Source organism: Brassica napus, chromosome A7 (assembly GCF_020379485.1).
Source record: "Brassica napus cultivar Da-Ae chromosome A7, Da-Ae, whole genome shotgun sequence".
Classification (NCBI taxonomy): domain Eukaryota; kingdom Viridiplantae; phylum Streptophyta; class Magnoliopsida; order Brassicales; family Brassicaceae; genus Brassica; species Brassica napus.
Window position 1 is genome coordinate 24399418 of NC_063440.1, and position 22596 is coordinate 24422013.

Consider the following 22596-nt stretch of genomic DNA (forward strand, 5'->3'; position numbering starts at 1 on the left):
AATAAAAGCAGTTAAAAAAACTCCTCTAAAACCGCTTTTACATTTTTTGAGGACTGATAAGTTTGTGTAGATGATCTGATATACATTGTCGTTAGAATTTCTTTAGATATCCAACATAATACCATGGTTCTCTTTTTTTTTGCACCAAATAATTATATTAAAAATTAAAGGTTCTATACACTTAGACGATTACACTCAGAGATAGTCTCAACGGGAAGACGATACTAACAACAATATATGTGATATTAAAGTAATATAATTAACAACAAAAAATTAAGCTGTTTTACAAAAAAAAAAGGTACTATAATTAACCATTATAACATTTGTCTTTTCCTCTCAATAGGAAGCAATTGAGATCATAAATCATTGTTGTGGCCCTTGTGGGTACTGCATATAGAACCTATTTGCATATAGAACCTATTTGCACCTCTTCCCATTTTACTCCATAAATTACTGACAACAAATAATGTATGTAAGCTAAAAAAGGAAAGAAAAAGAAGTATAAAGCATATATATTGGTAGATACTCAATGTCTCAACACAACAACAAAATAAAGTTTTTAGAAAATATTTCAAATGAGAAACTTTTAAGTTTTAATGAAATTTGAATGATACACGTTACCTTCTAAATTGTTTATTTTTAAACATTGCAATTTAACTAAATAGCTGCATTATATTAAATAGTAATATATATTGTTTAGACTTTATTTACGAATGTGCATGCTCTAAGCTACCACTGTTTTTTTTCCTGTGAAACACAAGCTACTATTGTTTCAACCAACAAAATTGAAGAGCTATGACCTTCTTTTTTTGACAGAATCAAGTGGACTATATATAAGCTAGGCGTGGGCATTCGGGGTCCTAATCGGGTTTCGGTTTTATCCATTCGGGTTTCGGTTTTTCGGGTTTATCAAAATCAACCCTATTCGGGTTATATAAAAGTTCGGTTCGGGACCGGTTCGGGTTCTATCGGGTTCGGGTCGGGGTTAGTAAATCTTCAAAAAACCGGTATAACCCATTGTACTTTCGGGTTCGGGTCCCAATCGGTTCTTCGGTTTAAAAATACCTGATTTGTACCTATTTTGTAACTAAAACATAAATGAAATCGGTTCTTCAGATTTAAAATACATGATTTGTACATATTTTAATAGCCAAAACATAAGTAAAATCGATTCAAAAATAAGAAAAAACATCAAACGTGATCATTCAAAATCAAGCGAAAGATAAATATAGTTAGTGATAGAAAGAAAACCAGATAAATGAAATCATAAAACAAAAAATAAGTTCTCATGAAATGAGAAACATTATTCAATAAAAACAAAACCAAAATCTAAAAACTTCAGGCATCAACCGCCACATTCCACAATCAACCTTCATGTAACATATAATTATTTTAGAAGTTCAATAATATCTTAAAGTATTTTGAATACATATTAATAATTAAGATCATATTTGGTAGAAGTTCTTTTTGTAATTTTAAATGTTTCGGGTTCTATCGGATATCCATTTAGGTCCGGGTTCGGTTCGGATAATACCCATAACCCAAAATACCAAAAAACAGGATCCATTCGGTATTTATGTCGGGTTCGGATCGGTTCGGATTCATTTTATCGGATCGGGTTCGGTTCGGATTTTCGGGTTTGGTTTATTTGCCCAGCCCTAATATAAGCTATTGTTCCAGGCGAAGACAAAATCGCTTCTGTGTACGTAAGTAAAATTAATTTAAGTTTTGAGACAAAATCTACAATAAGTTTTTTTTTGGTCAAATAAAATCTACAATAAGTTACATACCCATTATTTTTCCAGATATACCTGGTATATTTGAAACACAAAATTGAATGAGTATATTTTGTAAACTCTACATATTGTGTTTTTTTTTTGCTTAAAAAATTATTTATATTTATATATTTATTAAAGCGGATAGAAAAATCATTTAATTCTTTATAAAATATTTTTTGGTCTTTTTTCTCCTTTTGTGCTATTTGGTAAAAAAAACTGTTTATTTTGTAGTATATTTGAAAGCATCTCTAATTAAATCATCATTCTCAGATTTTTTGACCTCAGTTTGCCATATACGATACATGTAAACATATATACATCTGTTATCACTGTAATATCATAAATCATAATAGAATTATAGTGTTTTTTTTAAATATAATGTGATTTTTTTTACTACTTTTGTACATCCTATGCAGTGCCGGCCCTTGCACGAAGCAAAAGAAGCATATGCTTACGGCCTTTTGTTTATGAATTAATTTCCATCCACAAAAATCAAATAGTTCTTAATAGTCTGGTGGTAATTTTCCGTCCAAGTATAGTTCAACGACCCGGGATCAAATTTCCTAGAGACCTCTTCAGCGTTTTATTTATTTTTATGTTTATTTTTGCATAAAAGTGGCCAATTTTTTTCCCTTTGCTTCTAGTCCTTAAATTCCTATGACCTGCTCTGATCCTATGTGTAACGTTTCTGTTTTAAAGAGTGAAAAGAAACTTTGAAACTCAGAAAAAAAACTAGCACATCCCCTATGTTTGTGATGCAAACCAAAGCTGCATAAAAGGTCGGACATTAGTGGATAATTATTTGACCACAACTCTTTCCATATTTTTTAAACTTGGTGTAGATCAGAGCCCATAAGATTACTATGTTATAAATTTATAATCATATAAATATCGCATTTCGCTTTTATAAAGAAGCACCAACATTTTTTTTAAAAACAACATATTTATTAATACAGTCAGTAAATGAGTCTATAATAAGACAGAACTAGAACTCACTGAAATTTACATTCAACGCTATACGACAGACATACTCTGTCGTGATTCATACGTATATATAGCATACACATGCTAACATGCGAGACCAAGATGCATGTTCGCATCTATGTGCGTGTGCAAGTTGTTTGACGGTCGATAAGAAAATCAATTACCTAATCTAATTAACTATCATAGAGAAATTAGAAACCCACATGACGGGCTTGACCAATAATGCTGATTTAAAACAATACTACTTCATGAAGTTATTTTAATTTATCCTCCATGAGATATGTTTCCAGCAATATTGTAGTACTCCCTCCGTTTTTTATTATAAGTCGTTTTAGAGAAAATTTTTTGTTCCAAATTATATGTCGTTTTCGGTTTTCTATGTAAAATTTATTAATAATTAATGTTGTATGACCAATAGTAATATATCTTATATTTTTTTATTGGTTGAATTGTGGTTAGGTAAATAATTAATGATGTTTTTGTTTAGAAAATATAAGAAATTAATGGCTTTCTTAATCTACGTGCATAGCTATAAAACGACTTATATTAAAAAACGGAGGGATATTGAATAGTACTGTGCTAGTGTTTATGATTCAGTGCCCTATTAATGACATGGCTTGGAAAAATTGGTGGTCGAGTGTTCTTCGAGTCCTGCGCATTTGTAGGTAGAATCAATGAACATCCAAATTATAATACTTCACCAAACAGTCAATTTTAAATATAGATACTCACCAAACAGTCATCCGAGATGTTTAAATCAGAGAATGTACGCTACAATTGTATTTTTTTCGTTTTATGTTGTCTAGATGACGACCACTCCTTCATCTCAGGATACTATATAATATATTTCCGTGCATAGTTATGAAAATTTAATATAAAATTTAGGCATGCATCGAAGTCCACGAAATACATAGATACATTCATTGATTACTCATGGTAATTAAACAAAGAACTCATAGGAACTAATTAATATGTATTCTTTTGAAATCGTTAATTTTCGTGACGGTAAAGTGCTCTTTGAGTGAAGATAGTATATCAATATGCACATCCAACTTTATTATACTTCACCAAACAGAGAATTATATATATAGATATTCACCAACCAGTCATCCGAGATGTTTAGATCAGATAGAATGCTTGTACAATTTTATACCATCATTAATTGTTGTGTTGATGATGATCACTTTTTCAATTCAGTATACTGTCTATATGTATCCGATCATAGTTATGGAAGGATTAATATTACTAAATTTAGGTAGGCATCGAAGTCCATGAGAACACACATAGATAAATTCATATTTGATTATTACAGATACACAAATAACTCATCCGAATCAATTAATACGTACTCTCTTTACAACAATTTTTTTTTAATATTTCTAATTTTCTATCGTGTTTCAAGTACATTTGCAAAAAAAAAATTGTATGCGATAGACTTCATTTCATAAAATAAAACAACAGTTGTCTTTGAATTTTTCCATTAAAAAGTGAAATGATATTTTTCTGTTAAGAAGCAAGAATTTAAACGATAGTATTTAATTTTATAAGAATTAAATAGTTATTTCTAATGACTTAATTTCTTAAACTAGCATTGAGTAGTGTTTAAAAAGAAAAACTGGCATTGGGTTATTGTTTATATTGATTACCTTTTTCTTACTATTTCTATAAAGTACGTAAATGAAAAAGAACATAATCATTCATTATGATTAAAGTAATGTCCCCAAGCAAATTAACAAATGCTACAGAGAGAACCATGTGTTGCAGCTATCGATCATGTGAGAACAGTGTATATATCGGCGTGTAGGTTATTTGTGGACCAAATGTGCATAATGCGACGAAAGAACTGTTTAGTTTTACTTTTAAAATAGTAAGCAACTTGTTAAGATCGATTAATAATGATATGTGATTGTATTATTAATCATTCTTTTTCACAAAAGATTCCTGTAAATAATGACATAATCTTAGTTTCATTTGGCATTACGCTATTATTGTTGAGTATTGCCATTTCTTGCAGAGACGTATCTCACTGTAGTATTGCTTTATGTTTTCAAACTTATACACATAAAACAGAGGTAGAAAGTCACGCCATCCAGGGTATTATGTCTCCCGTACACATGTTCTAAATTTTGGAATCTTCCATCATTGTTTTACAAAAAAGCACAACTCCATCCGCATGTCCGTTTCATAAATATAAAAAATTAAATAAAATTTTCCTTCAAAAATGAATTCTAAAATTTATGTATTTTTATTACTTAATAATGTAACTGTGAACTAAAAATTGACATATTGAATTATTATAATTTAAAAATAATTGAAAATTGTAAACCACATAAAAGGATGTATTTATAGTATAAAATTAGTTTAATTTATTCTTTGAATATATATCAATTTAATATAATTGTTAATTTGAAATTCAGGGAGTATTTGTTTACGTAATCATATAATTATATAACACATGTGATTTGTCTCTTCTATGAATCATTAGTGTCATTAGTGATGGAAGTGTGTGAGATATTCAGTGGTTTCTGGAATATTGGGAAACTGAAGTTTGGATGTGTTGATTTCGAAGGAAATACAAAAAAAAAACAGAATGTAAATAGTTTTTAACTTTCGTGAACACTCTTTATGTCATTGTTGCTTCGTAGAACGAACACCAAAGATGAAAATAAAAGCTTATTACTCTAAGTTCATTATTTATATTTCTCAAAAAAGAAGTTCACTATTTATTTCTTAGTTAGTTTAAAAAACTGTTGTTACAAAAAGGTTAGTTTTTAACACTGTTTCGATAAATTGAACCTCATCGGCCAAGATAAAGAACAAGATGAAAAAAGTTACTGAATCAATATATTCTACAAATGAGTTAAGAATTGATATATATTCAAAGAATAAATTAAACTAATTTTATCGTGTTCATGTTTTATCTGTAAGTTATTTTTATAAGTAACATGTTTGTTATGTTTGTTGTAATTTATGTCTATAATATAATAGAATAGTATGAAAAAAGGGAGTATAATTATACAATCTTGATTAGTAACCAAAACAAATCTTGATTAGTTACGAAGCACACTAGAACCTTGACTATAAAATATCCACATGTGATCCAACTATTTAATTCACTAGAAAGTAGCAACACACCTCCAGCTCGTCATAATCCATTTATATATTATAAGAAAAAGTAAATTTACTTTCTTTTTATCCTCCAAAATATAAATTTCAAATGGAATTTCAAAATTTCAAAAATATAAAGGAATCTTTGTAGAGTATTATGGTGTTTTTAATAGATTTTATCTTCATGGAAAAAGAGTATTTCATGAAATATCTCATGTTTATATATATAAAACTACAACTATATTTTTGTACTATCACCACTTATTATTATCTATGTTTTGCAGTACAATTATATCAATGTGGGGTTGATTTTCCTCGTAGCGGAAAACTGAAAGAGACAAATATTATGAAATGAGATGTAATTTGAAGATGTTCTCTCTCTTTTTTTTTTTAACATTTGAAGATGTTCATAATTATTTATTTCGCAAATAACTTTCAACATTGGCTCTTTTTCACTTGCCATTTAACGGGCTTATTTGAAAAATAATTTTGTTTCTGATCTTAGAACAAAATAGAAATGAGATGTAATATATCCAAAGATATAACAGGTTTTTATTAGGCCTCGCGCATATTCGGTTTTGTTCGTGAGAACTCATTAACAAGATTTCAAATTAAAATTCTGCTAGCTATAACTAAAACAACTCAACCTTCCTTAACCAAAGAAAAAAACTCGAATTCTCCTAACTATAAATATAAAAGTCTCTTACATTTTCACCCAAAAAAAGTCTCGTACATCATTACAATAAAACATGTATAATGAGTGACTACATGAGATGATGAAGGCCCCCTTCGCAAACGTGGTTTGTCCAAAAGTCTTATAATTATTACGAGTTAAACTTTTTCTTTTCTTTTTCTGCATCTCCAATTTTACAAGTATGTTCCTGTCTCCTGATAATACCAATAGTTGCTTTTAAAAAGGAAAATCGTGAAATAATCTAATTTTCTCAGTGTTAGGTAAAATATCATGAAATAGTTGCTACCGTAATTGATATGCATGTGTATAGCTAGTGTAACGTGCTGCTTGCAAATATGTGAAAAAATACATGCAAAAACATGACGTACGTATATGAAAATGAATAGATGATGTCAAGTCGATGCATCGTATTCATAGTACAAGTGTACAACATCAATGTGGATTGTTTATGTGTATTGTGATCTTATGTAATGTAAGTATGGGCTTTAATTAATTAACTGGATCTCTCTTCTCCCAATGGCTTATACTTCTTTGTCGCTGTAGGACACTAACACCACCACCAAGCCAATCTTTATTCCCTTGCCACTACATCTGTTATCATGCTTTCTTCTTACAAAGTGTTAATAATAAGAAAATGTGTAACTCATGCAAAAGTTCTTTTTAGTAGTGGAAAATAATGGGCACGCACCTTTATTTTAGTCCGTCTTTGCATAATTGCGAATATATATGTGCATTTTTAAAAGGTAATTTATTCGAATTTTATCTTCTGCTTTGTCGGCAATTTATTTTGAAAGTAACTATTAAATGTTTATATTAATGGTCCCGAAGGAAAAAAAGAGGTAAGAGAGAAAAATAAATACTGATTAAAATTTTGAATTTTGTACAAGTTATAAAGCAATCAGAACCCTGAAAAGAACCAAAATATATAACAAGCCCTGAATAAAGGCCAGGTTATATTTGAAAAAAAAAGGCCAGGTTATACCAAAATAATTATGGGCCGCAACTAGACCTACATTTATAGGCCTTCTCAAGTTTTTTAAAATGTGTAATGAAATTCACTAGTTTAGTCATAAGAGTCTGATTCCGCCGAAACAAGGTCACATTGCAGTGAGAAGAGGGTAAAAGTCTGTTCAATTGTAAAACCAGAACATGGTCCATCACCAATGAACATTTAGAAAAGTTAACGCAATACTTCCTTACTCTCCTGCAACTTTCTAAGGAAGAAACTGTTTTAACCTCGGATGTTCATTCAAATGAAAATCTCCTTTCCCTTCAACTTTAGCTGCCTCGAGGTTCTTAAGGTGGACATGCAAAAGGCACTGTCACATATTTAGACAAATAAAATCAGAAGTCTAGGATCAGAAACCGATAACATATTGGAAGCAAAGTGACATAAGTCTTACTTGCTCCTTTTCCAAGAAACCAGACTTGCTGCTGCTGTACTACTGAGAAATTAAAGACAGGAACAAACTTAAAGAATCTAATCAGTCAACGGAACAGAAAGAATAAAAAAGGATAGTCAAAACACCTAAAACAAGTTAATGTAATAATTAGAGTGCAACTTAAATTTCAGACAAGGACAGAAGCAGAAAAAAAAACCTCAACGCTTGAGAGAGGCTCAAGTTTCAAGACAGGACCTGACCATTCAACCTTCCCCCAAACCTCCGCGAGTCCCTGGCCTTTCCCAATGGAAATCTCAGCAGACCAAAGCTCAATACTCTCAGGAACGTTCCAGAAGATGACAATATTGCCAGCAGAGTTGCTGCTAAGCCTACATATATCAGGATACCTAACCTGACAGGGCATGAGCGTCAACGGATTAATACTACAAAGGTCTTCTCTCCACGGTCGCTGCAGCTCTTGTTCCAAACCCTTGACTTCTTTCCAATCAAGCTCACCTGGGACTGGATCACACCACAGTATCCTCCCGCCATCACTACGACAGTATAAACGCTTCCCTATGTAACACCAGTCGTGTCTGTTCCCCGGCTTAGAATCTTCCCTTGGCCCATTGCTCCAAACTACAGGTTTACTTGGCGAGAAGTAAAGGCCATGATGTTTCTCAGCTACAACGAAAACCTTCTTCTCCTCCTCAATCACTACACTTCTGTGGATGTTGTGTACCATCCTGGGGACTTTCCAGTCACTCCATGTTTGGGTCTTTAGTCTTTACATCGAAAATCTCTGCCCACTTTGACGGATCAGTGCACCCTCCAAGCACGTATATCTTCCCGTCTATTAGACTTGCTGACGCGGAAGCACGAGCCATGTTCATAGACTCAACGCGGGTCCACGTGTGAGACAAACAGTCCAGGAACCAGACGTCAGAGCTGCGTCCGCCGTTAAAGAGACCGCCTATCACGTAGATGCCGTTACCCACCACAACGAAAGAGGATGATGAGTCCGGAGCCTGATAAGCGTCGTTAGGCGGGAGCGGGGACAGCTTACGCTGCGTGGCGTTGAGGATGAACCAGCTTGGGGTTGTGTCGGGGAAGAAGCGCATGCATACGTAGAAGCATGGCTCTGTGGATCTTAAGCCATTGAGCTCAGGGGAAGCTACTACGGAGCGGAAGCTCTTGGAGGCTGTAGCCAAGGCCCCACGGTCAAATCTCGAGACCTGCGATAGGATGGTCAAAGCCACATCGTCTGGCAACGACCATAAGCCAGACAACGACGGAGAACCCTTCCTCCGTTTATAACCTAATCTTCCTTCCATTGCTTGATTTCCACGACAGTAACTAGGTTTTTTTTCATTAGGGATAAACTATTTATTCTTATAATAAGAAAAAGTATATAATTTCCAGAACTAATTAGGATAACAAGTAAAAACGTAATCTCTTTAAAAAAAATAAAATCTAATTTACTAATTTATTAGTCAAATATTTGATGATTATCATCTATAGATTTAAAAATCTTGGTTCGAATAAGACTAACCAGTGGGTCTTTCTTGATCCGCACGTCACTTAGATAAAATAAATAAGATTCAAAGGTTGTTCAGAGTATTATTGTTTACAGCTCTTTGAGACAGAAGCAGCAAAGTTGCAAGATTGAAAATAAGAAACAAACCAAGAGAAGTTGAGATCAGAATCAACATGAGAAAGAAAGAAAGGATGCAGTCAAAGCTTTTGTGATCTCACAAGAGTTATGTTCAAGAGAAGGCATAAGCAGGGGTGGTCTTGAAATCGAGCTCCCAGAGATCAAATGTGCCTTTGACGAAATTGTAGTGAGCTCCTCTTATTGCAAGTGTGTTCTTCACCACTGCAGCTCGCACAAAGGGGTATGAAAGCAAGTTTCCAAGCGACACATTCACAGCTTCCTACAAGAGACAAGATTTGTTAAGCATAAATAACCGAGCATTGGTTGTTTGTTTGTGTTATTGTGTCCTTTTAATTTGTTTTTTTTACCTTCTCACACTTGTTACATTGTTCATCGTAGTCTAGGTCTTGATGTTCCTCCTTGATCTTGTTCCTTGCTGATGCACCAATCTTCACCCAATTTTCTATGAAGTCACTGCCAATTTTAGAGGGTTTTAGTGAACATTCCCAAGAGAAACTATGTATCAGTTGATCATCTACATACTTTTTTTAACACATCATCTAGTTACTGTTCCACAAGAAAATCACACAATAGACAAGAATATATACTAGTATTAAATAAGATTTAAGAACCAGTTCTTATTCCGCTAAAAACTCCACCCTAAAAACCTCCCATTAATCATGCTCTTAGCATTAGATTACCTCTGAGTTGGTGCAGCATCATCTTCAATGGACATGAGACCCTTAATCCCACCGCAACAGCTATGGCCTATCACCACAATGTTCTCCACCTACCAGAAAAGGACTATTAAAAACAGTTGACTGAATAAAAAGTGGTTGCAAAGCCTTAGACCCATATCTACATAATCCAAAAGAATCCAGCTTTCTTTATTTAATAAAAATGATAATTGTTGAATTGCAATTCCTAGTGGCATAAAGATAAAAGGAGGAACAAGTTAGGTGGATGCAAAGAGAACAAATACCACGGTAATGTGACTAGACATCAACTTTTAGTAAGGGCCATGTGAATAATGCATCACTACGCTTTAGAAACGACGACTTAAAATAATGGGCACAATCAAAAGAGCCAAACTTTTGATGAATAATAGTATAACTGAATATAAGATAAGCACGTTTTCTTATTTAGTTAAAGCTACAAGTGCCTATTCTTCCTTAGAAAGAGGGGATAATTTTTTAATATACCTTGAGATGTACAACTGCGTATTCAACGGCGGCACCAACGCCAGAATGTCTCTTCTGTGAAAATATAACAAATAAAAACCATATATATAACAAACTTTTTGTGATATGTAATTTTGAGTTTGACATGGTTTTTTGTTATGAACCTGGTCGAAAGGTGGAACCATGTTTGCAATGTTTCTGACAACAAAGGCCTCGCCAGGTTGGAAATTCAAGATGTGAGATGGACACACTCGAGAATCAGAACAAGCGAATACCAGAAACTGCATAATGTTCAACGTCGTTTCAAATACTTGATTGTTTTTTAGTTTAATATCAAGAGAGTGGTCTATTATTGAGATACTAAAACTGTTATGCGTGTTCATAAAGTCAACATAACAGTTCACACCTTTCCCTTCATCTCCATTATTGATCGAAATTTATACTAGTTTTTTTTTAGGTTTTAGTCAAAATAAGAACAGGGTCAGAAAAAAAAACGAGTAAATGAACCGAGTGATTTGGGAAAGTTGAAACCTTTGGGCTCTGACCCTTGGCAAGATCATTGAACCGAGCACTGTCCTTCCTGAATACAAATGAAACAAAAGCACATATATTCCATTAAAATGAGGATCGATTTTAAATTCCAGAGTTTCATTATAATATTAGCACAATTAATTATAACTCTAATTCTTTCAAATTAATTGATTTTTCAGCCTCTCGCAGTAAAAACAAAATAATTTTTGGTTATAAATATTTTTTTCTTATTAACAATATTCAATAATTTAATTCAATTATATGTTTTGAAATTCATAATATATTAGTAGTAACTAAAAAAATATCTAAAACTATACAAAAACCTTTTGATAATTGTTTTAGCACTATCCCATGACATAAAAACTAGTAGTATAATATTAAGGGGAATACGAAAAGAATAACGTAGATAAATCATTAATGACCCATGGATGTGCTTTATTAAAGATAGCAAATGGACCAATAGGTGATGATTCTATTCCAGCCTCACGAAATTCTTATTCGGATCAGAACAAATTGAATAATTAGTTATGATTTTCCTCAAAAAGGAAAGTAAAATTATGAAAAATAAGGAAAAAACTCACAAGTATTTCTGAGTTTTGAAATGGGTGAAACCGGATTTGATACGTTCAACGGCGTCAGAGTTGCTGGAATCAAGCTCCTTAAGCTCCTGAGTCAACTCTTTGATCTTCTCCGCGGCCACGTTCCCTAGATCTGTCTTCTTACTGACCAACAACATCAATAAGAATACTTATTAGATAAAAACGCGTAATACGTGGAATATAACATTTTTTATCCCCCGGGGATTAAACCGGACTCAGAGATCGACGGCTAGGATCAGTCCCAAATTTCAGTTAATGCGAAATAGTATAACGCAGAAATCAAGAAATGATGATGATTCATGAACAAAGGTAAAACAAAACTAAAGTGGTGATCGTTGAATGTGAATATGTATGTATGCCGACACTTTTATGTAATGATTGTCCTTTGAAGCAGAGAGAATGTTGTCGTACCTGAGAAGATCCTTAAGTCCTTTGATGGCGGCTTCGTACGCGTCCGTGGCCATTTCGTCTCCTTCCTGATTATTTTTTAAAGTACGATGATCAGGTCAAAATCCAGAAAAAGAGTACGATGATTATGAAATTTGGGATCTGAGGAAAGACAGAGACCTTAGGGTTCAAAAGCAGAGGATGATAATTTTATAAAAAGCTTATGGAGGAATGTGATATCACTTAATGCTCTTTCTCTGTTATGAGAATAGATATTTATAGACTACTGAGAGTGTTTCAAAAAAAAAAAAAATATAGACTACTGAGAACTCTATGTCTTCTTTGGTTAAGTCTTACATTTTCTCTTTCTTTTTTTTTTGGTACCCACTACCCAGCTTGTTTTCTTTACACGGAAGAAAAAGATAAACCTCCACAAAAATGGGAAGATTAACAATTTTTTAACAATATATCTTATAGATACAGTGACTTGATGGTAAATACTGGAAAAGTATAGGGGCGACCTGGTGATCCATGAATAATATAGGTGGTGATAACTAAACAATGAACATGCCGTACTTATGGTTCTATATTCTTATTCATTTATCAGTTTACAGATAATATGTATTCTCTGTAGCTATGATAAGAATATTCCACAACAAGTCCATTATTCTTCTTTTTTTAACACAACATTATTCTTTTTTCTTTTCAAAACAAAAGAAAGTAAATTCAAACTTCTTTCGAAATTTTATCCACCTCACGTTCCGTTTCCATTTGCGGTAAGTTTTTTGTGTTAGGTAAAATAGTTCCCTTCCTACCCATGACACGAGAAAATAACTATACCATTATTGGTTGCAAACTAGAAAATAAATTCATCATTGTTGTTTGGTGGTACAAAACTTTTTCCAAAAATACAAATACCAATCAGAAATTATCACGCAGAAGCATGAATTAATATCAAAATTGATAGAAAAGGATGAGTCTGTCTCAGATGCACATCACATCATCAGCGCAGGATATCCTCACCAATAACAAATTGTCAAGATAGAGATAACATTAACATTACATGAATATTCATGTAATATTTCTTCAAGAATGTAATGCAAAATCTTAAGTCTCGTGAATTGGTTTTAGTGACATAATTATTTACTTGAGTGATTCTAGTGACATAATTAACATTTATATTACAACTTCTGGGTTAATATCACGACTTATAGAGTTTAACTATCGCAATTTTAAGCTAACTTTTAATCTTGATTACACTAACTCTACTCGGTAACAAAATTTTAGATTATTTATTTTGACCATACTGATTTAAACTCGAAGTAAACTTAAGTAGACCCAGGGAAAAAGGTAAATGGTCTTTTCTGATGGGACGGTGGCCAGCATAACACGCGTCATGTTGTTAACGGTTTCACCGCACTCACCAGCTGGCATTTACGCGTTAGCATTTTGCATTGTTATTTCGAGGTCGATTTCGTCACAATGTATGGGTGCAGCTATAAAAAAGTGCTTCAAGAGTTGCTAGCCCCTTGTTAAATTTAAAAGCTTAGCTTTTAAAAATTTCTGAAAATCGACGTTGCATAGCATAGATAAATCATAAAAGGAAATTTTAAGATAGCACTAGAGCCTAATTATAATTTAGTTTATTTCACAAAGATAAAGACAATGTTCATTTGTTGTTTTGCTTGAAAATGTGTTGGTCTGACTTACCGGAGAGGTCTTAGCGCAGCAGAACGTGAAACATTTGCCGAATGTGGGAGCCATTAAGAATCTCTTTCTACTTCTCCGAGCAATCTGTCATAATATGTATTAATTCAATTATTTTATTTTGAATAAATTAGAGATAACGTCCCGTTCTATTATTGACTACATTATTGATTACTCACGTCGGCATACGTATTTTAAAAAAAAATCATAGCAGATTAGTTATAAAGGTTATAGTATTTGGATTGAAATAATGAGATGGCCAAAGCTCGAATATTAAACACAGATAAATGAATCCATAACTGGAATGGTTCTCGACTCTTTTGTTTCATATGTATAAAATGTATACATACACAATCTGCAAAATGCTAAAGAAATTCAAGCTGGCTTTTCATTAGGACCGAAGGGTCCCTAAGTCGTTTGTATTACAATTTTTATTTCCATGAGTGATTATAAAACTATTCAGTTAAAAATATATTTTAAATTTTTAAGTTATAATATAATTTGGGGAAACAAATGGCCAGCTTTTGAGATGTCTTAACCCCCAACACACATCTTCTATAGACTTCTTTTAGTTTTTCAAACATAAATCCGAAGAAACAAAGTTCATGTGGAATTGGTAATCACTCGCTTATACAATTAAACAAAAGAAAGATAAACGTGAGAGATGACATTACCTAAGGCAAAGGTTAGGGGATAAAGAAGGACTTGGTAATGCTCCTTGGCCAATTGATAGCTCCTCGAAAACCTCTACAGGCGAAGAAGATAAATGCAGAACTTTTTCGGGAATTGAAATTTAATATATCCGTCCTAAAGAACGTAATATATATTTATTTCAAAAATTTATTGGGTATGGCCAGAGATTGGGGTTTTGATTTTCGATGTTTTGAGGAATTATGACGACCATTCGAGCAATGTGGGGGCGCTCCGTAACGGGATAGAGAAAGCGAAAGCTAAGTGAAGCAGGGCTTCTTCTTTCATTTACTTTTTATTTATTTATATCTACTATTTTATCTAGCAAAAAAATCACAACAAAATATAGGATCTCCATATACTTACAGCTGATTGATATTTTATTTACTTTTATACTAATTATAGAAGATAATCATAAGATTTTTCCTAATTTTATGCTTGCACAATTATTTAATTCTTTCCATCATTTATTCAAAATATAGTAAATAATCTTCAAAATGAAAAGTTCGTTTACTTTAAATCAAAAACCAAATCAAACTCCTATTAATTAAACTTTATAACAATCTATAGGTTTAAAATAATTTATATTGTTTAAACCTCTCATTCATCTAATGGACACTAAGATTTAAAAAGACGAGTGTCAGCTGGAAAATTTAGTGACATCACAGACAAGATACTATGATTAACTGGGTTCTTACATTCGGGTAAGAGACGGTTCTTAGCTTTTCTTAGATTTTAATTAAGAAAAGCTAAGAACCATCTCTTAAATAAGAGATATAAGAACCGTTTCTTAGCCGAAAAGTGTAAAAATAATATCAAATTATGAGTTAAGACCGGGGTTAGTCATGCCTTATAGGGTGTAATGGGTCTATATCAACAGAAATATAGACTATTTATTTCTTTATGGTTTCAGTCAACATGGGACCAAAGTTTAGGCCCATGAGTTGTGTTAAGATCTAGCATATGGTTGGTTAAATTTGGATAGGTTAACCTGCTAATTACAGAGGCCCTTGCCTCTAAGATTGACAATGCTTATTTTTGGCCCAAGTAATATGTTTTTTTTTAACTATAGTTTGTAAATGGGCTGTTGCTAAAAAAAAAGTTTGTAAATGGGCCTCTATACAAACAATATATTTTTCAGTTTGGTGTGTTAGTGTCAAAAGCATTTTAATGCGTTACTTGTCACTATCAGTGAATGAATTTGGCTGTATTTGGAAGATATTTAACAATTAAGATTGTTGGTAAACATAATGCAATATAAAGAATGGGTCTGAAGAATATAAAATGTCAAACTAAGCTATCCAAAATAAATGTGACTGGCTGGGTAGTTCTATGCAAAGGAAAAAGAAATAATTTGTAGCCATCCTCTAGAATGTTTTTACAAAGTTGTGCAAGTAACTTAGTTCTCGTAACTCATAATTTGTTTATTGTGTTGGACACTTTGTTGGTCCGTGGTGGATGAACCTCGCACCATCTCATCCTTTTCAAGGAGTTCCAACTGTTAATGATGTGAAACTGTTGCAGAACTAATAAAATAAATGGAAAATAACTTCATTTAAGTTCGGAAAAATAAACGCAATCATACGTCTAACTAGCTAGGTTAAGATTGTAACTCGCCGATTTGGTAATTAAATAAGCTAATAGTGTAAGATCCATGAATTTGATGTTAAAAAGAAAAGGATCGATGAATCTCTAGTTTAAGATAATATAATCACGGCTTCTCTTTTCGTACCACGCATCTAGGGTTCATCCCAAACAAAGCCGCCTTCATCTCGGAACCTGGTTCGAATCGCAAGGTGACATCATCACATGCGTATCTCATAGTACCAGTTGTCTTTTCCCTGCAATCAGTGAGATAAAAACGCGTTCCTAACCGCACTTTCTTCTTCTCTTTCATATCTTCAGTTATATCTTTAACTATCAAACCATCAATATCTTCTCCCGAAACACCCGCTGAAATCCTAAGAACCTGAGGTTCACTGTATTGGAGATCTTTGTACCTGATTACAAAGAAGATTCATTAATATAATATACAATATTCTTCCTAAATTACAAAATAAATATAAATAAAAAAGAGAAGAAAAATAAAAGTACTGCTTACTTTTGTGGGGAAGAGGTAGCAAGAGTGACATTCTTGTAAAGGAAGGAAGCTTGAAGGTCTCCTTGAAGACATATATATATACACTAGGAAGATCGTAGGGGATCCGTATCGACATATCCCACTTTGCACTTAAACGAGTGTCTGTGATATTAAGCACCGTGAAATCCAAAGAAGCTAGTTCTATCTTCGGAACTGGTTCTTCGCGAGAGGTCACTTTGTGCAACCAAACGAGCCCAACAATAGCACCGGCTATGAAACAAAAAAAACCGAACCAGAAAGAGAAGCTTTTGCACTTTGCGAGGGGCTTCCTCTCGTCTGTAGTTGGCTCCTTGTGATTGCCTTTTTCGATACCCATTCTATACGGTTGATTGAAGAGAGTAGAGGAGACTTTTTGAAAAAGAGTTATGAATACAAAGCAAAAAATCTCAAGACAAATGCTAAAGCAAGAAGACCCTCTCTTTAGCTCTCTTTGTCTCTGTTACTTTCTAACCGAATGATTTGAATCTTTAGCTATGGCCTTCTTTAGTACTAGATCACAGATTGCTGGTCCAAATATATTTTCCTTTTCCACATTTGGAAACTAACGTTGTTTTAGCACAAAAAACGTTCTTTTTCTTTTCTTGCTTTTGTGCAGGTTTCTTATTGGGCTTGAGTTTAAAATTGAGGCCCAATTACTACACGTCTCCGCGCTTACATTACATCTCCGTCCGTATCCAAGTCGGTATAAAACATATTTGGGACATTTTTTTGGAACATATTTACACTATTACTTGTGATTTATTTATTTATTTAAGCTTTCACTTTAAAGAGTTAAAATGACTATTTATTGTTATTGTTAGTAAAGATTTAACGTTTTGAAGATTAATAAGTCACATACGGTAAAGATTTGATTATTAAAGGAGTGTGTGGAAATTTTCATGCAAGAGAGCGCAATCCTAATTGTATTCAAGATGGCTAATATCATATCAAATCCGTTGAATCAAACGATACTTTCCATATCAAAAAAAACAAATAATCATTTATTCAAATGATACAAGTGAACTGAAAAGTTAATAAGCAACTTTTACTATATTCAAGAAGAAGGTTATATAATACAGGCAAAGTTAAGACAAAAAGTATATACAAAGGGAAAGTTTTGTCGGGAAGAAATTAAACCATTTTAAGTAATTTGTGTTTTTTTTTTTTAAAACGCACAAGAAGTTGGAATCAGTAAGGATGAACATTTCTAGTAAGTCCATTGACATTGGTGAAGAATCCGACATGTTTGTAAGGAAGATACGATCTTCGTTTCCCTTCTTCTCTGATCGCTCTGTTCCTCATGTATAACCTCTCATGTGCCGATCTCGTCGTTTTCGTCTCCGTTCTCTTCACGCCGCCGCTCAATTTAGCCGCCGGCTTAGAAGAAGACTGCTTCTTCTTGTCGCCGTGATTCAGAAACACAAACGCGTCTTTTCCGTCGCTGTTGCTTCTCGAAACGAGATCTTTAAACCTCCACAGCTTCGAGAACCCCGTCGAACTGCTTTTCCGACAAGTCTCCGGCGAAGCTTCCTCCACCACGGTTCTGCCTGACCACGAGCAGTACGGTCCCATCGGCTCAGATTCTTCCTCCCTTTCGGTGGTGGCGGCTTCCTCGCTCTCCACGAAGAGCTTCTTGAGAGGCGAGCGGAGATCTCTCTCTTCCGGTTCGAAGAGGAGATTCCGGTTAAAGAGTGGATAAACCGGTCGGATCTGACCGTCTTCGAAGGCTTCGTCTGCGGTTATCGGTGAGTTATCTGCGTTTAAGCTCGTGAACGAGAACTCTTCATCTTCTTCTCCTTCTTCTCTCTCATCATCATCATCATCTTGATTCCACCAAGACTTGTTGTCATCTCTGTTCTTTTCTTCTTCCTCGTTTGTAAAACCGACCTTCAGTTTCGAGCTGAAGTCAGCGTTTAGTTTGCCGTAAAGCTCGGCGAAGCTCTCTTCTCCGACGAATCTCGTCGCCGGAGATAAAGGAGAAACAACTTGCATCTTTTTTAACAATTAGATCCAAATAAATACAAACACACAGAGTTTCTCTCTTTCTTGAAAAAAGAAAAACTGAAACGGAAAAAAAAGAGTCCTGAAGAGGTTTGATAGAAACAGAGGAAGCGTTGCTCTCTTTTATACTCCCTCCGTATTTATTTAAATGACGTTTTGGAAATTCTTTTAGTCTCAATTTAGTTGACGTTTTACTGAAAACAATACAAAGTAAATGACAAAAAGACTATATTTACCCATATCTACGTTACTTTAAATGCATTACAAGATATGATAGCAATTAATTTAAAAGGATAGAAAATGAACTATACTAAGTGCCTTAATTTGTGTGAAATCTCTAAAACGTCAAATAAAGAAAAACAGAGGGAGTACATGGTTTTGATATTTTAAAGCCTCTTCAGTCTCCTACTTTTATTTTCCTATTTTTATTTATTTTTTCTTCTTTTATAATATTACAAGCTACTAGTATCAAATAACTCTAAATTAATTGCCAAATATTATCGTTTATTGGTCAAGACTCGAAGTTGAACTTGAAAAATTGGTACATTAATGAAATTAATTGTTCTCCATGTCTATTAAGCAAAGCATATATACTTGGAACTGAACTTGGATTCTAGAACAAAAACTAATTGAACGTGATCTTAAAATCTTGAATACATCGTTTGCACCAATTTAGAAAAGTCATGAATAGTTGACCTTAGAAAAATGCAATGAATAGAAAATATTTTTTTTGTTTTGTTTTGTGGATAAACTAGTTAGAAATGGAAAAACACATGATATAGATTGAGCTGAACTTTCTTGGTTTTTAGCTGAGAATATATCAACAGTTTAACAAAGACTTTCCTCCTATCAAATCACATAAATGATTTACAAAAATATTTCACCATTTGACCCAAAAAAAATCAAACAACAAAAATAATATATTAAAAGCGCTTCGTGTGATGGGAAAGGAACATGAACACGACGGAATGGGTAAATTACCGAAATAACTTGTTCGAGAAGCAAAACAGGACTTGTTCAATGGTCTGACATGTGTACTGACGTGGAAGGTGGCTTGAGGTTCACGTGTTGACCTTGTTCATAAAGAATTTCCTCGAGAAGCTCACTTGGCTTTTCGGTTTGAGAAGTTGACCCACCGATCTGGTTCGCATTTGATTAACGTATTAGCAATTTAGCATTCCCCTAAGGAATGGAATTATTCAGCTCTGATCATGGACTCATGGGTTTAAAAGTGTACATGATATGTTTTGTTTGATAAAAGCTTATTAACTTTCTCTACGGTTTTGTGGTATACTCTTAGACATATGTTTTGGAATTTCGGTCTATCTACGGTTTTGTCGGTTCAAAGAGAGTGGTGATAATTATGTGGTAGATTACTCATCTATAAATTGTTTACTTTTTTCTTATAACTTTTACAAAACATAAAACCAATGTAAGACCATCTCCAATGCTACATTATATTTTGGTTTTAGGATGTGCGAATTTTAAAAGTTGTGATATGATTGTGTTTAATTAGTTATAGGCTGAAACATATTTATTTTGTTCATGATGAATATTTTTAGAATAAATATAGTTTTTTTAAAGCTGAGAAATCTATTTAACCAAAGCCAACGGATTCAACTGAGTCACATTAATCACATGGTTAAGACGGTTCTTGGCAGATTTTTATTCGGTTTGATAGCTTTTATTAGAACCTTACTTGTTGGCCACCAATCCTATTTATGGTTGAACTCAGTTTGGCTGCTTGGTCGGTTCGAGTTTTTTTACACTCTTTTCTAACATTATCCTCTGATCAAGTGCGTCACGTGTTGAATCATGAATAATCCACAATGTGAACAAACCAAGAGTTATGATAACAAAGTGGCAAGTGTTAGGCTGTGAATTGTTCCATTTATTGTGTGGTATAAATGAAATCTGGTCGCTGTTGGTTCGTAGATGGCTCGCCTCACCAATACACACTCAATCATGCACTATAACTGGCACTGAAATTAAAATAAATGAAAATAGTGTATGTGACTCAGTTATTAGTAGGAGAGGAGTTCCGAAATCCGAAAAGAGGGACATTTTCAGGGAAATAAAATCTGCGCCACTCGTTAGTCATTAGTACTAAATAAGTTTAAAGTAGGATATTTTGTGTATCACAAGAGTAATTTCATTTCTCTATTTTGGGTTTCATCAATACTGAAGTTAATTAATCTAACCGCGTGAATTAATCACGATTGAAATACGACTTTCACATAAGTGAAGAAAGGAGTATGATTACTTAGCAATTAACAAAGAAAATAATTATTCAATCCACAAAATAATGTATCTATAGAGTAAAGAGTATGTGTTATAGGATTCCTCAGCGTAAGGTGTCGACTCCCTTTGCCACTGAACCACAACAACCAAGAATAAAGAGTGTGTGTTTGAAGCTTGAACAAGATGAGAGCTCAAAGCGATAAAACAGAAGACTAAGACACAAAATAACCCGACAAAAATAAGACACTTTGAGAAGCAAGCTAAGAAAGAAGCGCACACAAGACTTTAATACAGTTTACCGATATTAAAAAAGAATTGCTTTTGGCCGAGTTAGTAACTCGGAATCCACTAGATTCATGATAGTGTTTACAATGCAAGATAACAAGTATCCCACACCAATGCTCTTCACTGGCGCCACTTAATATAAATACCTGTTCTGTAGCCTAAGAGAATACACAATGTGATAAGTTTATACTCACACAACTATTCTCTCCTATACACTATCACTATTACAAAAATGATTTCCCATTCTTAACTCTCTCTATATACCTTCAGAGTAAACTAGAGTTGTCCTTGCTGACATTTTCAAACTTCAGACTTGTTCATCACGTTAATAGTTCCACAGTAAGTAATGCAAGTATTTGTATTCACATAAGTAAATGGGAAAATAGTTGAAAAATATGCAAGTCCTTTTATATCTTCATTTGTCTTTGGTTACCAAGGTTTCACATTGCCATCTCATGCTGGTGTTGCGGCATTGTCTTCCTTCAGCTGTTAGTATTGACATGGATTTAGACCTTATACCATTTTGGTGTGTCTGTAGTTTTTTTTTTTGGATGTATTTGTAGTTGATGTGTATGGTAGTGTAGGTTCTTTTGCAACATAATCACGTACGGTTTGGTCATGTGCCTCGACTTTAGTTCTGTTGGTGTCTCTACATATTGGTTAGGTCTATCTGTTGTTCTTGGATTTGACTTTTTACTTCACTTTCACGAGTTTTAGGAATTCAATTTTGTTGTATCTGATTAAGTTTTATTTGTCTCAGAGCTTGCAGTTTTTTCTAATGATCGAGAAGGTAGGTAAATATAGACAAAGTGTCTAATTATATATCTGATTATGTGGATATAATGTCTAAATTGTTTGAACTAGAAACCAGAATGTATGAATTTTCATCAAAATAAATTATAAAAATAGAAAATGAGAAAATAAAAGATGAAAAAATCAGTTTTTATACATGCTTGAAAACTCTTTTTACACATGCTATATTTTATTAATACATATTTTAAAAAATAAAATTCAATACTCCCTCTGTTCCTGAAAGTAGGATGTTTTATAGAATTTTGATGTTTCAATATATAAGATGTTTTCATTTTTCTAGGTAACTTTTACTTTATTAAAAACTATGTATCCAATCATATTTTAATAATCTATTTTGTAATTGGTTGAATATTATTAATTTATAGTATTAATGATATTTTTTTAGACAAAAAGTAGTTTTCTTAATATGTGTGTTTCTACTTAAACATTTTATATTTAAGAA

The 22596-nt window shown here is 33.1% G+C and overlaps 3 protein-coding genes and 1 pseudogene across 4 annotated transcripts; all 4 read right to left on the bottom strand.

The window, feature by feature from the left end:
- Positions 1 to 1986: 1986 nt before the first annotated feature.
- Positions 1987 to 9284, bottom strand: LOC106416943 (annotated as a pseudogene).
- Positions 9285 to 9527: 243 nt separating this feature from the next.
- Positions 9528 to 14958, bottom strand: LOC106418601 (beta carbonic anhydrase 4). 2 transcript variants are annotated; one of them, XM_013859334.3, is made up of 10 exons: positions 14680 to 14958; positions 14009 to 14092; positions 12323 to 12387; positions 11894 to 12034; positions 11313 to 11361; positions 10946 to 11062; positions 10803 to 10856; positions 10302 to 10390; positions 9969 to 10074; positions 9528 to 9880 (listed from the first exon to the last, which is right to left on the bottom strand). In XM_013859334.3, exons 2-10 carry the CDS (start codon positions 14060 to 14062, stop codon positions 9713 to 9715), a joined length of 843 nt encoding a protein of 280 aa, XP_013714788.1. In that variant the 5' UTR covers positions 14063 to 14092; positions 14680 to 14958; the 3' UTR covers positions 9528 to 9712. The 2 variants fall into 2 exon arrangements, with proteins under 2 accessions (XP_013714788.1, XP_013714789.1); XM_013859335.3 differs by lacking the exons at positions 14009 to 14092; positions 14680 to 14958 and adding an exon at positions 12479 to 13477.
- A 1448-nt stretch (positions 14959 to 16406) lies between these two features.
- Positions 16407 to 17151, bottom strand: LOC125576198. The gene is made up of 2 exons (XM_048735619.1): positions 16790 to 17151; positions 16407 to 16695 (listed from the first exon to the last, which is right to left on the bottom strand). The coding sequence occupies exons 1-2, from the start codon at positions 17149 to 17151 to the stop codon at positions 16407 to 16409; spliced, it is 651 nt and encodes a 216-aa protein (XP_048591576.1).
- A 643-nt stretch (positions 17152 to 17794) lies between these two features.
- Positions 17795 to 18942, bottom strand: LOC106416757. The gene has a single exon (XM_013857664.3). The coding sequence runs from the start codon at positions 18804 to 18806 to the stop codon at positions 18003 to 18005; it is 804 nt and encodes a 267-aa protein (XP_013713118.2). The 5' UTR covers positions 18807 to 18942; the 3' UTR covers positions 17795 to 18002.
- Between the last annotated feature and the right edge of the window lie 3654 nt (positions 18943 to 22596).

What these genes read in the sequence shown, in the direction of transcription:
- LOC125576198 (XM_048735619.1), bottom strand. Translation starts at nt 17,151, where the DNA reads ATGGGTATCGAAAAAGGCAATCACAAGGAGCCAACTACAGACGAGAGG. An exon ending in CTTCCCCACAAAAGTAAGCA is followed by an intron (nt 16,696 to 16,789) that starts GTACTTTTATTT and finishes CTTTGTAATCAG; the next exon opens with GTACAAAGATCTCCAATACA.
- LOC106416757 (XM_013857664.3), bottom strand. Translation starts at nt 18,806, where the DNA reads ATGCAAGTTGTTTCTCCTTTATCTCCGGCGACGAGATTCGTCGGAGAA.
- LOC106418601 (XM_013859334.3), bottom strand. Translation starts at nt 14,062, where the DNA reads ATGGCTCCCACATTCGGCAAATGTTTCACGTTCTGCTGCGCTAAGACC. An exon ending in GCTGCGCTAAGACCTCTCCG is followed by an intron (nt 12,388 to 14,008) that starts GTAAGTCAGACC and finishes AAAAATAATCAG; the next exon opens with GAAGGAGACGAAATGGCCAC. An exon ending in TTCAAAACTCAGAAATACTT is followed by an intron (nt 11,362 to 11,893) that starts GTGAGTTTTTTC and finishes ATTTGTATTCAG; the next exon opens with GAAGGACAGTGCTCGGTTCA.